The sequence below is a fragment of the Chionomys nivalis genome, chromosome 9, assembly GCF_950005125.1.
Source record: "Chionomys nivalis chromosome 9, mChiNiv1.1, whole genome shotgun sequence".
Classification (NCBI taxonomy): domain Eukaryota; kingdom Metazoa; phylum Chordata; class Mammalia; order Rodentia; family Cricetidae; genus Chionomys; species Chionomys nivalis.
Genome location: NC_080094.1, coordinates 47730411 through 47748034, shown reverse-complemented (window position 1 = coordinate 47748034; position 17624 = coordinate 47730411). Strand labels below are relative to the sequence as shown.

Genomic DNA, 17624 nt, shown 5'->3' with positions numbered 1-17624 from the left:
GAGAAACCCTGTCTCGAAAAACCAAAAAACAAAAACAAAAACATTATTTTGAGTGAGGTAACCCAGACACAGAAAGACAATTATCACATGTACTTACTCATAGGTGGTTTTTAAACTTAAAGCAAAGAAAGCCAGCTTACAAACCACAATCCCAGAGAATTTAGATAACAATGTGGACACTAAGAGAGACTTACATAGATCTAATCTACATGGGAAGTAGAAAGTAGAAAAAGATAAGATCTCCTGAGTAAATTGGGAGCATGGGGACCTTGGGGAAGGGTTGAAGAGAGGAAGGGAGAGGCAGGGAGGGGAGCAGAGAAAAATGTAGAGCTCAATAAATATAATGGGAAAAAAATAAAAACAAACAAACAAAAATAATAATAATAATAAAGGGACAGCAACTTAAAGGAAGGGAAGCGCCGTCTCACCTTTATGCCAGGCTTGAGGTGAAGCTGGACGAGCGCATCCGTCTCATAGTGGAAATCTGTGGGGAGAGTGGTGGCTTTCCAAGTCTGGTTCTCCAAAGTGAACTTGGTCAGAGTGGTAGCAGCCTATTCATTTAAAAAAAAAAAAAAAAAAGCATTCTTAATAACAGCAATATCTATCATTTTAAAGGAATTAGGAAGGGTTTGGGCATTCCTCTACTGCGTGAAATTCTCTATCACTATAGTGAATGACTGTGAAGGACGTGAGAGGAGATGCTGTAATGGCAGAGCTCACAGAGCTGAGGCAGATATCCTGTCATGAGTTCAAGAGCAGCCGGGCCTGTAGAGGGCATGAGACAGGGCAACACATGCCACTCTATCTAACTTTCTAAGCTTGCCTGTCCCTGGCACTAGCTTTGGGACTATTTCTCAGTGGTCCCTTAGGGATGAGGAACAATGAGAGAGTACTTGTTTATCAGTTAAAGTTATAGCTAGGCCCGGGGCAAATCTGGGGAGTAAAGGCAGGACCAGAGGTTTATGGCCAGCCTCAGCTAAGTCTGAGGGCAACCTAGGCAGCCTATCTATCTCTAGAAAAAAAGTTAAATACACAATAACTTTCTGCTTATTTCTTTTGCTATGGAGTCTTTCTATGTAGCCCCAGCTAGCCTGGAACTCAGAGATCCTCTGCCTCCTAAGAGCAGAGATTAAAGGCGTGCGATGTCACACCAGGCTGTAGTGAGTTTTGAAGACCCTGTCTGAAAGGGCAAGAGAAGTGAAGAGTAACTCAGAAGGCACTAATGTCTGGCACAAACCTTTGTTTTCTGAAAATATGCATCAAAATCAATATCATCATCAAAATTAATTTCAAAGTCCTTCTTTGCACTCTTCTTTTTGTTCTCCGCACAGGAGGTGGCATCGTCTGCAGAAATAAGAACAATTACAGCACCATTCACTCTATGCCAACATTATTCTCATCTTACATCTACTAGAGGCCTCGCCGAGCAGAAGGCAGCATGTGTGGGTAAGCATCACCACAGTGCTGGAACACGGCAAAACCACAAACCTCGTTAATATTTATGTTGTAGTAGCAACAGGCATCAGTGTATAAGCTCCACTTTTTCTTCTTTTGTTTTGCAAGACAGGATTTCTCTATAGCTTTTGGAGCCTGTCCTGGAACTAGCTCTGTAGACCAGGCTGGCCTCAAACTCACAGAGATCCACCTACCTCTGCCTCCCAGTGCTGGGATTAAAGGTGTACACCACCAGCACCTGGTGCTCCACTTTTCTTTAAAGATTCTGGAAGGCTGAGGGCCTTCCTGTATCACCGCCACAGCTTAAGTCACACTGGTACTAGGACGCAGAACAAGGTCACGAGGCCTGTTCCCCCTCTTCTACTCCTGTCATGACACTAACTGATCCTCCGGTGGCTGACGGGTATCTGTGCAGCCAGGAGGCTGCCTCGGCTCCCTGCTTCAGCTCCTCCTCGGGAGATCAGCAGCATCTCCTCTCCCTACTGACTGCACACCAACAGGCAGTGTGTGCTGCACAGCACTGTCCTAAAGTCCCAAGTACTTACGCTTGGGTCGAGAAGGCCGAAAGCGCCAGTGATCGGGGCCAGCCCACATCTTCATGGTCCGGGGGCTGAAATAGGAGTATTCTCCAGGGTCCATGGATAAAAAGGTGCACATGGTTTGGACATCTCTGTCCCCGAGGGAAACCATTTGTTCCCTGTAATGCAACGAAATCATTTGTTCATGTATACTGCACAGAACATAAACCATGCATTTACACGTAAAGAAGCTGCTGGTATTACTAGAGGTGCTGCCCCACCTCCTCTGGCACAAAGGATCACTTCCTACTTTTTCAGTGCTTTTCCATTTTATATGTATGGGTATTTTTCCTGCATGAATGTGTGCCCCATGTGCACACTGGTGTCTCCAGAAGCCAGAAGGACATGGATTCCCTGAAACTGGAGTTAAAGGCTGTGAGCCACTATGCAGACTCTCTCGGCCCAGAAACAGCATTTCTATGTTCAAGCAAACCCTTCATTAAGAAACCAACAAGTTTTTACTTGTTGAATGTTTTTACCTAACTTTCTCACAAAGGGTCTATAAACAATTCAAATATGTTGGCTATTCCAAAGTGCTTTACAAATATTAATCTGCCCATCTGAGAGACAAGAAAATAGGCAGAGGGCCAGGCAGTGGTGGCGCACACCTTTAATCCCAGCACTCAGTAGGCAGAGGCAGGTGGATCTCTGTAAGTTCAAGGCCAGCCTGGTCTACAAGAGCTAGTTCCAGGACAGGTTCCCAAGCTACAGAGAAACCCTGTCCCAAAAGCCAAAAAAAGTCAAGGATTTCTTTGTCTTTATCTCAAAGAACAAGCAAAGTATGCCAGAACTGGGAACCGGATACAAATCTCTAAATCCAAACTTGGGTCTTTTCACAGATGTGATTTTTGCCACACAACATGACAGTCCTAATTCCCATTCTCTCACTGATTAGGATAAACAGACGCTACCTTAGTTCCTCCTAAGAGTGAAGATGTTCCAGTTTATGCATTTAGCTCCCCAAACACTTGGGGGACCCCTTTAGTAATCTGTTAGGTCACCCAGCTTCACCTGCTGTGTACGATACGCAGAAGAGGCCTGGCAGTCTGGCAGCTTTGGTGCATGAGGGAGGCAGTGGGAAACATTAGTACAACTCTGCCGCACTGTGAGGGTAAGGGTGGTGCCTGAGGAGTGCAGTCTTGTGTGAGTAGCTCTGCACTGGCATTGAGCTGAGCATGAGTCCTAATGACACTCTACAGAGTAAGAAAAAGAAAAAAAAAAGCTTTAAAAGGGGGATTAGTACAGGGCATGGTACGCACGCCTTTAATCCCAGCACTGGGAGGCAGAGGCAGGCGGATCTCTGAATTTGAGGCCAGCCTGGTCTACAGAGTGAGTTCCAGGAAACCCTGCCTTAAAAAAAAAAAAAAATAATAATAATAAAGGACAGGCTTTCTCTATAGAACCTCAAAAAAAAAAAAATGGGGGCTGGAGAGATGGCTCAGTGGTTAAGAGCAATGACTGCTCTTCCAGAGGTCATGAGTTCAATTCCCAGCAACCACATGATGGTTCACAACCATCTGTAATAAGGTCTGGTGCCCTTCTGGTGTGTGGGTATACATGGAAGCAGAATGTTGTATACATAATAAATAAATAAGTCTTAAAAAAAAAATGGACAAACCAAAACCAAGCAAGCCAAAAGTCCAAGAGGCTACATATTTCAAAATTAATTTTTAAAATTAAAATACAAAACCCTCACAATTCAAGTCTGTTGGATCTTATACTGTCAAGGACAAGGATCCAGGCTGTGTCACAGACTAACATGTGTAGTTCCACAAGAACTACGGTGAAGAACTACAGTGAAGATGGCTTCAGAGACTCTGTACTTTGTCCCAACCTGCACTTTGCGGTCAGCTTTTGGCAGTGAGGCACATAAAGGCAAAGATGTGAAGGGCTTGTGTCCTTTCCCGACAGTCTGGCCTGATGCTATGCAGAGGCCCTGTAGGCATCCAGAACTCTAGCCACACTACAACTCTTTCAGCACATCTGAGTGACAGGTACCCCTTGCCAAGTCTACATAACCACCCAAGTCTGTATTATACCAGTACTTCAAGGCTGCTCCTTCCGATCCTCACCCTCTTAGAGGGCCATCTCCGTTCTATCCTCCCCCATCATCACAGGCTACTCCTTCAGTCTAGGTGTCCTAACGCCACTGAGCTGACGGTTTCCTGCCAGCCAGCTCAGAGGCTCGGGCAGCCACAGAATACTTCAGTTTTAGGCAAGGAGGGGGACGAGCTCTGCCCGAGCAATATCAGTTCTATAATCAAGTGGGTCACCAACACGCAAAGCCAGGTGTGACCCTCAGCCACGTGGCTCAGCCCACATACGTGACATGACACAGTAGCCCAGTTAACCAGAGCCACAGGCCTGTTTGGAAACCTTCTGGGACCCGGAGGCCTTACTGGCTGCTTTGGACCTGGCAGAGGTTCTTCCAGCTTCCCAACTCTTCATGATCCCCAGCTGCAGAAGGGTCTGGCTCATCGTTGTCATCAAAGTCTTCCACCAGGGGCCCATCAGGGACATCCCCATTGTCACTGTCTTCAACCTCAGCATCGATGTCAAATACCTCATCATTCTTCTTAAACTTGTCCACCAGGGCTGACACAGACTGCGAAGAGAAGACGGGGTTATTTCCAGCCTCTCCTTTCCCGGCACCCCACCCCCAGCCCCACCTCCTAGAACCAGCACTCTCACAAGGAAGTTTACATTGTGCAGTGCAGGCTGAAGCTGCATTGTGTTGGGCACATTTTGCAAAACACAAAACAGGAATCCACATTCATTAACTGCATGTTTGGAGAACACAGTTTTCCATGGAGACCATTTATGTTGGAAGTTGTAGTAAGTAGGCTAAAGGGAGCTCTGCTAAAAATACACAAAGGAAGACTTTAAACATGACAGTTTCTCAGGAAACAGTGTGCCAGGGGACTTAACCCCCAAAAGAAGGAAATGCCTCTAGCCTGACAGCAGCTGGAGACAAGAGGCTACTATGACATGCATGTTCAAAAGCAAATCTGACCTAAGGAAGCAAAGAAGAGATGGAGCTGACCTCAGAGTCCACAACTGTATGATGGTTCTGCTGGGGTCACAGCCCCACCCTCCCAGCTAGGTTGGAATTCCCACAGAAGAGCCAAAGGAAATATTTTCTGTACTCGTGAATAAATAAAACCGATGCCACAGTTTTGGCTTCCACTGGGCAGATCTAGTCTGGGCTAGCCAACTGAAACCAACAGCCACTCGAAAACGCACCCAAGCCCTTATAGATCCAAAAGTTGACCACACCTCATTATGTGTTTCACTGTCCCATTTAGTAAACTGGAACCCGGCCAGGGAAGGGCAGAGCTGGCGGTCTTCCACACACTGCTGCAGGGGCGCTAGGGGGACAGCAAGATCATGGAAATATTACAGGTGGGCTGAGTTTGCCGCTTCAGGATGACACAGAGGGAGAAAGGTGACTGGAGTCACCTCACTGTCCTGCAAAGCCTGGAATGCCAGTGCTGGCTGGCTGTCAACCTCCTGTTGCTAACTATTTGAGGGTGCAAACAGACACAGGTGACCCCACAGTGGAGTCAAGCTAAATGCCATTCTTAGAGCTAAATGCAAAGCAGAAACTGGAGGCTGAAAAATGGACATTTGATTTTGAAGTAAGCTCTACAGCTGGGAAATGTACAAGCCTTTTCTTTTTTTCCTTTTTTCAAGACAGCCTTGGAGGTTCTGGAACTCACTCTGTAGACCAGGCTGGCCTCAAACTCTGAGATCCACCTGCCTCTGCCTCCCAAGTGCTGGGATTAAAGGTGTGTGCCACCATCACTTGGTGGTAGAAGCCTTTTCTTAAAAGCATACTGAATTCCTTAGTAATCACATAATGGTACTTATTAAAGCAGCTGGAGATGACACCCCGTAGAAGATCACAGCCCTAGCTGAGGGCATAAACACAGAAAACATATTGTTAGCATAGTTATACTGAGAAAAACCTCTGTAAGGGTAGAAAGAATGGAACTGGAAGTAGTGGTGCATGCCTATAATTCCAGTCCTTATGAGGTGGAGGAAGGAGTAGGGAGGTACAAGGCCAGCCGGGGTAAACAGCAGGACCCCTCTTAAGGAAAAAATGACATAAATGGGTGTCACAGTATGTGCATGGTCAGCCCAGAGGGAGATCAATGTCATTCCGTACCCAGAAGTGGTCCCAAGCACGCACAGCTCTGACGCTGTAGCGCATGGCCTTCACCCTGTTCCCTACAACACCCTTGGAAGATATCCTGATCTGCAGGAAAGAGGGAGAACTGGGCGATGCAGGCAGATGTTGAAATTCTGTCTAGTACAGGGAAACTACTAACAGGATAGGTCGGTTCTTAATAGATTGATTGCCCAGGGTTTGAGAATAATTCACAATATCCCCCTTTCAGGACCCTGGGAATTGGAAACAAACAAGAACAAGGCATCCCTGGCTGGACAGATGCCTCCTTCCTGTGCCCCAGCTCAAACACTGACCCTCCAGATAAGCCTGTAAGTACCGGAGTAGGCTGTAAACATTGAGTGCATGAGATCATGGCACACAGGAACGGTGATGACTCTGTTTAGACTCTGTATTGCAAAGAGGGGGAAATGAGGGGATTGGTAGGCATTGCCAAAGACCACCCAATTTGGCTTTCCAGAAGAACCACCTGAGTGACCAAAAGGAACAAGAACATGACAGGCTATCCCCACGACTATGGGAAGCTTCTCTGGTGACTGCAATGCACTGATAAAGGGCAATTCTACTCACCTTTTAAATCTGTCATGTCTACCCAACCTAAATCTGGCAACTCGAGAGCTTCTCCCGAGGAGAGAGTCTGCATATCTGCAGGAAAAAGCAGCTCGCTTCTGTAGTCCTGGCAGTGAAGGGTGGAGAGAAACACCCCAGCTGTGCTGCACTCATCAAACGAGGCTGCAGTCTTCTGAAACATAGGATCCACCTGCGTGCAAGAGCAGGGAACGGAAGAATGATGGCAGGCCGCAGGAGGAAACACAGCTCATCCACAGGTCTATTTACAAGACTGAACGCCTGTGCGTGCTCAAATGGGGAGGACTTTCTGAGTCATCAGGTATGATCCTGGCTGAAGCACCTGGTCAGGAGGCTGAGTGGTGAGACATGTACTTCCAGTCTCTTAATCTACAACATACATGGACGACAGATCCCCTTCTGCTAGCTCCCTTCCACAGGCAGTTTCTAAATGGATACAGAAGCCCAAACACAGTAAAATGACATCATAACAAATCCTGTTGCCTTGACGAGCTACTGGGATAGAGCTAATCACAAGATCCTAACCTTCCTATGTTTTGGGGACTTCTGTTTAAGGTGGGGTCTCACTCTATCTCCAGTTGGCATCTTACTCAAAGGTCTTCTGCCCCAGCCTCCTGAGTGTTGGGATTACAGGTACATGAAACCACATCTGGCTCACTACTGTTGCTCTGAACAGAAATATTTCTAAGATTTGTGGAAACCCAACCTGGATGACTAAGTGAAGGGCAGGGCTTGAGCAACTTCTGGCAAAGGCTGCAAGGAGGCTCTAAGACTAGGTCAGGGAGAGAGGCTGGCAGCTCATGGGCTACCAACCCAAAGGCAGAACACAGCCCAGGCACAGGGACGGGGAGGCAAATGCATGCGGGGCACAAAGGAGGACGTCACTGGATCCTACCAGGAGAACACTGTGCTCAGGTCTTACTGGGGTTTGGGATGTGGCTTCCTAGGAGAAACCGGGCTCGGTTCTGATATCGCAGATGTGGTGGTTCCCTGGCCCTCCTTGGAGGTTGTGATGCTGCCATCTTCTTGATCCCATCTAAACATCCTGAGTCCCAAAAAGGGGCATGTTCCATATATCCACACCCTCTCATCTCTTTTTTTTTTTTTTTTTTTTTTTGGTTTTTCGAGACAGGGTTTCCCTGTGGCTTTGGAGCCTTTCCTGGAACTAGCTCTGTAGACCAGGCTGGTCTCGAACTCACAGAGATCCGCCTACCTCTGCCTCCCGAGTGCTGGGATTAAAGGCGTGCGCCACCATCGCCCGGCCCCTCTCATCTCTTGATCCAGGCAGCTTCACAACTCCATAAACACTCTCCCAGCTCAGAGGCTCCAGCCTAGTAACTCATGTGACCACCTCCATAGAGCACTGGTGTTGTCACTTCTAGTTCCTTTCTCAAATGCTAACCAGTCACGTTCCCCCTTCTGAAGCCCAGACCTACAGGTCATGAGTCTGCAGTTACTAATCCAAATCTAGCCTTTCTTCAAAGCTCAGTCAAGCCATAAACACTGACAGTACCGACTTCTCTGCCAAATTCATCAGAGACCACGCAAAGCGCACACTTCCTCACCTCACACTTTCGATCTGCTTCAGAGATGTTGATGTTGCTTAGATTCTGCTCGATGGTTTTGCAGGATGGCTTCTTCTTGGTCTTTGCAGTCTTTTTGGTTGTTTCTGGTGCAACAGCATTTCCATCTAAAGGAAGAAGATCGGTTCTGGAAAACCCTCTAGGATAGTCATAATTTAAAAGGGAAATCCCGTCCAGGCAACAACTTATCTATCTAATCTGCTGCTTACAGAGTAACTAGATTACTAGATAACACATTTCACTGCTAATAAAAATCAATTTCTAGTCAGGTGGTGGTGGCAGCACATGTCTTTAATCCCAGCACTCAGGAGACAGAGGAAGACGGACCTCTGTGAGTTCGAGACCAGCCTGATCTGCAGAGCAAGTCCCATGACAGGCTCCAAAGCTACACAGAGAACCCCTGTCTCCAAAATTAGTATTTACTCAGTCTTGCTAAATAATTTCTAAAAGCTTTTACATGGTCCTTTTTGAAGAAAAGGACCCAGTGTTGCATAAGGAGACTCAAAGGCCTTTAAGAAACAGTAAAACCACCCTGAGAAACCCTAACATAAGAGGCAGGTATGAGGGGCTGGAGAGATGGCTCAGTGGTTAAGAGCATTGCCTGCTCTTTCAAAGGTTCTGAGTTCAATTCCCAGCAACCACATGGTGGCTCACAACCATCTGTAATGAGGTCTGGTGCCCTCTTCTGGCCTGCAGGCGTACACACAGACAGAACATTGTATACAAAATAAATAAATAAATAAATAAATAAATAAATAAATAAATAAATATTAAAAAAAAAAAGAGGCAGGTATGAGAGATGCCTAGGTTGAATGAGGCTCAGTTAAGTTCCCAGTAACCCACCCATCCCAAGAAACAAATGGACATATAAAATAATTCACCATGAGTTAGCTACAGAATCAAGTAAGCCACATTTCCTGCCTGCATTTTCTCATGGAAAACCACATTTTGGAAATATCCATGCTTTGAAAAAAACGTGTGACTGACTTGTGTTTTCATCCTGGAATGTCACTCAAATATTGTCCAGTATAAACTAGAAGTAGCCCCTTAAATCCAGATCCCATCCTGCATACCTGCACCATGGCTCTCCACTTCTTCTTGAGATGGTGTGTCTTTGCCCAGCCCTCCAAGGACTCTGTATACATCAGCATGGACAGCATCCACACGTACAGCATAGATCTTGGTGCTAGCATCCAAGGTACCAGCGGCCACCTGGTCCAAAAGCACAGCTAGATTCATAAAGATGCACAGAGCAGCACAATGGACAGGTAAAATCCAGCTAGATTCATAAAATATTTATTGAAGAAAAGGAAAAGAGAGGTGCTCACAGACTAATGGGAAATAACATCTACTGTTTTCTGAGGAAAGGGGGTAAAGGAGCTACGGTACTGTCTTATCAGGAAGGCTCGAGTGCATTTGCAGAATTCAAGCACTCTAAATAATCACTGTGTCAGCTGAAAGAAAGTACCCATGCTTCTTACTTTAAAGTTGGTTGGTTCTGCGTCCTTCTGTTTAAGAATCTCTGACATGAAATCAATCAAATGTAAGCCAAAAGCATTCTTAGTAGTGATTTTCTAGAGGGAAAAAAAATTACACAAAGGTTTATTAGTCACAGGCTCAGCTCATAAGCTCCGGTAAATAAAGACCCTAAAGTTTACTTAGAAATACCCCCATTGGGGGCTGGAGAGATGGCTCAGTGGTTAAGAGCATTGCCTGCTCTTCCAAAGGTCCTGAGTTCAATTCCCAGCAACCACATGGTGGTCCACAAACATCTGTATTGAGGTCTGGTGCCCTCTTCTGGCTAACTGCATACAAAAATAAATAAATAAATAAATATTTTTTTTTAAAAAAAAGTTAAAAAAAAAAAAAGAAATACCCCCATTGATCTCAGTTCCCATAAGCACTTGCAACAAAGCCAAATCTATATGCACCCTCCCTCCTCAAAGATCCGAGACTCCATGAGCGCTCACTGTGCACAGGCCTTGCTCTAAGGACCCTGCAGCCGCCTGTGAGGCAGGCACTCCCTTCACTCTCCCTGCAGAGGAGGAACCTGGAGCAGGGAGGTCAGTGACACCGACACCCAGTTTATAAGTGGGAGAGAGAAGGCTCGAATGCAGGGTGGCTCCAGACGCATCATCAGCTTCCAAACTGCCACCATCTGTCTGTGCCACTAGGAGGCCACTCATGAGCAGCAGCAGCAGGGCTCCACCAGAAACAGTAAAGTCGCACTAAAGAACAAACAAACCATCACATTTCCTACCCAAATCAAGAAAGCTCTGCCTCCCTGTAATCAGATACAAAATCATAGTTGGGCATGTTGACACACAACTAAAATGAGTGAGGCAGAAAGATCGCAGGTTCGAGGCCAGCCTGAGCTACAAAGTAAGATCCTGACTAAATAAATACAAACCAACAAATACTCACATTTTCAGTAGAAAGCTTGATACAGGTAGAGTAATGTTCTGTAATCTGTGTGTTTGTAAACTTAGATGTGGTAGTTGAAACATCAATATTCCTAAATAAAAAACAAGAGTATTCTAGCAAGGATCCACATTACAGTTATTTTAAAACACACACCCAGGAGACCAGCAAGATGGCTCAGTGGGTAAAGGCACCTGTTAACAAACCTGGTTACCTGAGATTGACCCTTGGAACACAAAGCAGGACAAAACTAACTCCTGCAAGTTGTCCTGCCTTCCACACACGTGCTCTCTCACACTCACACACACACAGAATAAACATTAAAAGAAAACAAAGAAACCCCTATGCCCAGAATCAATGAAGTACTATGGAGGCACCAGGACCCATACAGCCCATGCGCCTCCAACCAAGGCAGAAGCAGAGGCAGAACCGCACTCACCTGTTAGGGGAGGCCAGCAGATGACTGGAGTCTGTACTGAACTGCAGGTCAAAGACCCTGGAGCGTCTCCGCTGCATCCGCTCCTTTTCATCATCATTCTGAGGAAAGTCTTCAAGGACTGGGGTGTTAGGAGTACTGAGAGCGGCCTTCCCGTGCAGGGGCACTGACAGCACCCGCTCCAAAGGGGACGAAACATGGAACTGCTGTCCATGGATCTTCGGAGAAGAGCTATTCATTATTCCTGCCAGTGACAACAACAGAAAATACCTGCTCAAGAAACCTCCAACAGAAGTATTTCCTTTACCAAAAGAGAACTTGGGCCTGCATGGGCTCACTGCACACTCTCTAAGTCCTATAATACATGATGCTGGACACCACAGTTTGAGTTTCTTGCAGGGTGCAAGTGGGGAGAAGAGAGAAAGGTACAGGACAAATATTCGCAGCTACTGTACATTCAGCACAACACTGCAGAAGGACGAGGAGGCAGGGCTGGAGATGGACTCGAGTGGGAGAGCATCTGTCTAGCATGCTTGAGGACAGAGACATGGATGAGACAAAGCTGCTGCCTTTGCTAAGCTAAACTAGCAGGACGACATCTGTCGCCCACGGTATTGGGCCAGGGAGATCCCAGTGTTGAGAAATGATTAGGTTGGTCTATAGTCATACAGGCCGAGTTCGATACCCGACTCCTCCATGTCTTGGCAGGAGGATGGTGAAAAACATTTGAAATATGTAAAAAACACACACACACAGCATTCCTACAAACTGGCCACAGAGCATATGCAAACTATAAAAGCCTTTGACGGTGACTACATTAGCCAAGCAGACAAATGCAGCCTCTCCAGAAATGAGATGTTTCCTCGTCTCTGATTTGATACACAGGAAATTCTTATAATTCATTTTTATTTTGTGTGCACTGGTGTTTTGCCTGCATATCTGTCTGTGTGAGGGGGTTGGAGCCCCTGGAACTGGAGGTATAGACAGTTGTAAGCTGCAAATGTGGGTCTGGGAATTAAACCGGGTCCTCTGAAAGAACAGCCAGTGCTCTTAACAGAGGAGGTTTCATCAAAAAGGTTACTCCTGAATCAAAGCTATAGACAGTCTGGGAAAACCCCGTGGGAGCAGAGGCACAAGCCAAAGGTGGGAACATGCTGGCACACACGTGTGACCGAATGCAGTAGTCCATGGACGCAGCAAGCCTCTCCAGAGGCAAACAAAGCCTCGGCTCTCCAGAGCCAAGCAGGAAAGAGCACCAGACAGAGCAACGGAAGACCAGCTAGTAGGGACATTCAAGCCTGACTCACGACCACTGTAATGACTTTGCATGCCCTCCCCTCTTATGTAGCCCAGGCTGGCCTCCGATGCACAACAGCTGAAAGGGACGGCCTTGACCTTCCAGTCTTCCTGCCTCCCCCCCGCATCTGGCGTTATAGGCATATGCTACATGCCTGGTTTATGTGGCACTGGGGATCAAACCCAGGGCGAGGGGTTGCTCAAAACCTCGACGCTAGGCAAGCATTCCATCAATTGATCTGCATCCCCAGCCCTGACTCTGCCTCTTAAACGCAGTGAGAAGGGATCTGACTCAGGAATGAGGAGGGGAGGAACAAAATGAGCTAGCTTGGGCTTCAGGAGGACAGAGGACCCTCTGGTTGTCAGAGTGAGAACACATTGAAGAGGAGACAAGAGCCAAGCAGGAAAAGCAATTAGAAGAGGACAGTCAATAGCAAGGTAGATGATGAGACGGGGCAATGCTGGAAGGAAGAGGTGTCCAGATACTGGACAAGTCTCCAGAGAGAGGCAGAAAGTCAGCATGATTGCCTGATTGCTGAAAGGAAGACTGTGAAGAGTCAAGGCTAGCTCCACGGTTATCAACAACAGCTGACGGAGTTGCCAGATCTGAAAAAGCTACAGGAGGAGCACACTGTGGGGCAGGAGGCAAGGCCACAGCTTTACCCGTCTCACACTTCCTGTCACCCAACTGCACTGTGCAGCAGGAAACATAATTGTAGAATTCAGGGGCCAATTTCAGGCTAGGTAAGTTTAAGAGTGACCAACGGAGTACTCATCTAACACACTGGATGAGCCCACTAACTAAGAGAATGGAGAAAAGCTGACTCTGAGACAGGTCCCGAATACTTCAAAAACTACAGAACAGGAACAAGAAACCAGCAAATGGGCTGGGGAAGCACAAGTCGTGAGGAAAAAAACAGACAAGGATTCTACCAACTAAGTCACTTGTTCTCTGTTGCTTTTATTGTCCTTAAGCAGAGAATACAAGTGAACTAGGGAGCCAGGGAGATAGACAGTACTGGAAAGCTAAGGGAAGGAAAAAATGGCTATCTAGAAATAGAAAGACTAAAACAGGAGGTGTGGTATGATGAACAGCTCTGAAGAAGCGCCCCCGAAACCAACCATTTGTGTATTTTTCTCTGGTCACTGTCAAGTGTGCAGAACAGGCTATGTTTAAATTAACCAGGGTTGTGGGGTTTGTCAAGAGCCTGTAAAGAAGTAAGAGGACACTGGGAAACACGTGATTATACTGACAGACCAGGAAAATAACATAAATATAAAAAGGAACAAGGACACAAGATGGTAGTGACGAAAGAGGGTAGAATACAGGTTGGCAGAACAAAAGCCTGAAGTCTGGGAGTAAGAGAAAATGAGCTGGACACATGGGGTGATAGTAAACACATGGCTGACAGAAAGGTAGCCGTATTGCTATGACACATTCACAGTATGACTATGGCAGTGACAGTGCCCTACTGTTCAGAGAAAGACACAGAATCCCTGGAAGGAGATAAAAGAACCCTAACTCACCCTCTTCCCAGCCCTGATTTAAGAAACAGAAAGCATTGCTTCAAACCTGGCTTCATCGCTTACTAGCTAACAAAATTGGAGGCAAGCAAATGCTCTAGTGGCATCTGCTTCCCCATGGCCCTAAATGGAAGGACAAACACCTGGCTTCGGTATGGCTCCGTGGGTGAGCACTTGTGTGCACTCATCCTTGGCTGGTAGGCTGGCATGTGCAGAAGAAGGGAGAGGAAGAGAGGAAGAGGGGATGAGAGGAGGAGGGAGGGATAAAGGGAGCAGCTGGGCAGACCTTGCTGCTCCAGAACAGGTGATACAATGTAACGACAATACACAAAATAACATTTTATAGGAAAACACTAAAATAAAAAGGAGGCTGGGAACAAAGAGCAGTGGCAGAATGCTTGCCTAGCGTGGGCACAGCAAGGCACAAGACCTACACAAGAAACAACAAATGGCCGTGCATGGAGAGCAGAGATGAAGGGGGAAAAAAAGCCAAAATAGGAGCTAGACATCTTCAAGAGTTTTGTGAATGTGGGTAAGGAAAGGACTTGAGAAACTGGAAGCACCGGGGAGACCTCTTTAAATCCTCCCTGATTCCTCTCTCAGATGGTTACTGAATCAAAAGCATTTCCGTCTACCTATCTTCTTCCTCCCACTCAATCAGCCTTCTGCTCTGCTTCTCATCCCTACCGTTTCATGAACACAGCCTTGTGGGATTAAGGACAGCTTGCATGTGGTCAGGCTTTGTTTCCCTTGAGACTCATCCGAAAGAAGGAATGCCCCTTTTCTTCTTGAACTGCTCTGGTCCTGGATGCACTCCCTACAAGGTGGCTTTATGATCTATATGATGGCTAGCTACCTCTCAGCCTATGGAGCTCTGTTAAACTCACCCAGTAGATACAGATCCCTTCACCTGAACACCTGTCCAGGAGGAAGTCACAGGCAACATGTCCGTAATGTAACTATTCTTCCAAACCTCTTACTAAGGTCTGCCAGGGCCTGCCTACTGTCTAAACTCACTAAGCGTAGTTACCACGTTCTAGTTAGTTCCTAGCCTCGTCCAGGCTCTTTCCTGAATCTTCACTTTTGTACACGCTGCTCTGCCTCGAACGTTCTTCCCAAGGTCTGCTGAAAAATCTCGAGTCCATAAAGGAGAGGAGTCACAGCACTAGGCCCTATCTGTCAAATATTTCCTGTACTGTCTCCCCGTGAACAAAAGCTCCAAGAGAAATGGGCTATTTATCTGTTTTGTCCCCCCGCCCCGCTCCCTTTCAGAGTGAGTCTCATGAAACCCAGGCTGGCCTCGAACTCGCTTTAGCTGAGGACAACCTTTAACTTCTGATCCTCCAATCTCCATCTCCAGTGCCCATGTTTCTTCTGTTGTACATCTCTGCATCTGACCGGGGGTTTGTCCCAAACGGAGCGCTCAAGACTTTTGAATCAGTTTCAGAATAAAGGCGCGTACGCTCAACACAGAGCGCTCACCACCTCGCATTCACAGCTCCCCCAAATAACGCCCAGTTCAGGAAAAAAAGAAAAAAGAAAGAAAAAAAAAACACCTTATCCTCCGTTAGAACCGGAGCGCGGGGAGCAGGAGCCCGGCAGCCGCTTGCAGCTGCGTCCTGATTGGCCCAGCGCTCCGCTCCCTCTCTTCCCTCCTCTCCCCTCCCCCGCTTCTGCCGTCGGCCCCTGGCCCCCTGCGGAACCCAGCCGAACCTAGCCGAGTCCATTCGTCCCTTCCGGACTTGCCCGCACGATCGCTCCTCAGTCCTGACCCTGCCCGCCGCGCCTCGACCCACTCGAGCTCACCTGAGCGTGGAATTCTCATCTTGGCTCGCCACGTCTCCCGGGTAAGTTTTAAATCGCGGGCGCCAAGCGACGAAGCTCAGTAACCGTCTCGTGACGTCATGCGAGGGCGTGGTCTGGTGCGCGCCTGCGCACACCGCACAGGCGGCTGGTGAAAGGCTGGCGGCGGAAAGCTGGCGGGAAATCTCTCATCGAAGTCTACTCTCAGTGAGCATGAGCCCAGCGGGTGAGCGTGCTGAAGAAGTTTGAAAACACCCCGGCGCCGAGCGCTAGGTGCGGAGTGGGACGTGTGGATCCCAGGGGGCAAAAGCTGTTTCCCTGGAATTTGGGTTTTAATGGGGAGGTTTCTGAGGAAGCAAGGTGCTTTGCCCTAAGAGACTTGTGCTACGTGTATAGCAAAATGTTGTCCTTATTGGAAGCTCCAAGCAGGCAAGAAGAAATGTAGAGCAGTGACTGCATGTGTACACAGTGACTGCATGTGTACACATGGGTATATACCTCCAAGAGCATTGTGTATGCATATACACTTCCAACAGTATACATGTGTACACACATCCCAGAGCATTGTGTATACCTTTGTGTATACACACACACATCCTAGAGCATTGTGTATACCTTTGTGTATACACACACACATCCCAGAGCATTGTGTATACCTTTGTGTATACACACACATCCCAGAACATTGTATATGCATGTGTGTATATATACACACCAGATCATTAGGAGTACATGTGTGTATGCGCGCACACCAGAGCATTGCATATGCACATGTATACACTGCAAATTGTTGTTTAAGCTTGTGTATATACACCAGAGCATTGTGTATTCATGTCTGCATGCGTGTGCACGCATGGACATACACACACACACATTTTAAAATGAAGGACATTTTTGTCCACATTCTTGTGAAAAGCTTTTTGGAAACCTACCTCTCTTTTTTTAAAAAAGGAGGGCTGAAGTGTAGCTTTTTGTTTTGTTTTGTTTGTTTTGTTTTGTTTTTCGAGACAGGGTTTCTCTGTAGCTCTGGAGCCTGTCCTGGAACTAGCTCTTGTAGACCAGGCTGGCCTTGAACTCACAAGAGATCCACCTGCCTCTGCCTCCCAAGTGCTGGGATTAAAAGCGTGCACCACCACCGCCCAGCTTGAGGTGTAGCTTTTTAACATCCCTTATTATGTCCAAATCCGCAGGGTCCCCCACAAAAGCCAACAAAGGACACCAAGTCCCATATGTAAAAGCAAAGAGCCTTTATTTTAATCAAGTTTGCAAACTCGGTCTCTCCTCATGTCCAACATATTGGAATAACTGGAGAGCCCCAAGCTCAATTAGAATTGGGTTTTTATAGTAGTAAAGGTGGGGGTGAGGGATCTCTTGAGGTTCAGGACCCCTGATTGACCGACATTTGTCTAGGGGCATCCTGGTGAGGTGCGCAGGTGATCCTATCTACAGGGGTTGGAATGCCAGGCATTTCCTTTGAGTGGTGGTCTTGGGTGGACGTCCGGCAATCTTGTGGTTCCTCCTGCAGCCAGGCGTTGTCTCAGACTCCAGACTCCATTCAAATTCATCGATGGCCAGAGTCCCAGGTGATAATGGTTGGAAGTAAAGGACTTCCTTTGGGTAACCTGCCCAGACTTAGATTATCATGGCTGGCCCCCACATCACCTGCTACCAACTAAAGGTCATTAGTGCCCCTCCCTCCTTTTGGTAACCAAAGCTACTTCAAGAAAAATTATTTTATGTGCGTGAGTGTT

General features: G+C 47.1%; 1 protein-coding gene across 1 annotated transcript in view; it reads right to left on the bottom strand.

Annotated features, from left to right (window-relative positions):
* Positions 1-15950, bottom strand: part of Ncaph (non-SMC condensin I complex subunit H) — a 28870-nt gene extending 12920 nt beyond the window's left edge. Inside the window, exons 1-12 of the mRNA XM_057781152.1 lie at positions 15877-15950; positions 11254-11494; positions 10818-10908; positions 9875-9967; positions 9467-9605; positions 8376-8500; positions 6793-6982; positions 5310-5401; positions 4433-4638; positions 2001-2152; positions 1238-1344; positions 429-551 (exon numbers count right to left, since the gene is read on the bottom strand). Coding sequence (XP_057637135.1) covers positions 429-551; positions 1238-1344; positions 2001-2152; positions 4433-4638; positions 5310-5401; positions 6793-6982; positions 8376-8500; positions 9467-9605; positions 9875-9967; positions 10818-10908; positions 11254-11494; positions 15877-15895 — 1578 coding nt within the window. The 5' untranslated portion in view covers positions 15896-15950. The remainder of the gene's footprint in view (positions 1-428; positions 552-1237; positions 1345-2000; positions 2153-4432; positions 4639-5309; positions 5402-6792; positions 6983-8375; positions 8501-9466; positions 9606-9874; positions 9968-10817; positions 10909-11253; positions 11495-15876) is intronic.
* Positions 15951-17624: the final 1674 nt, after the last annotated feature.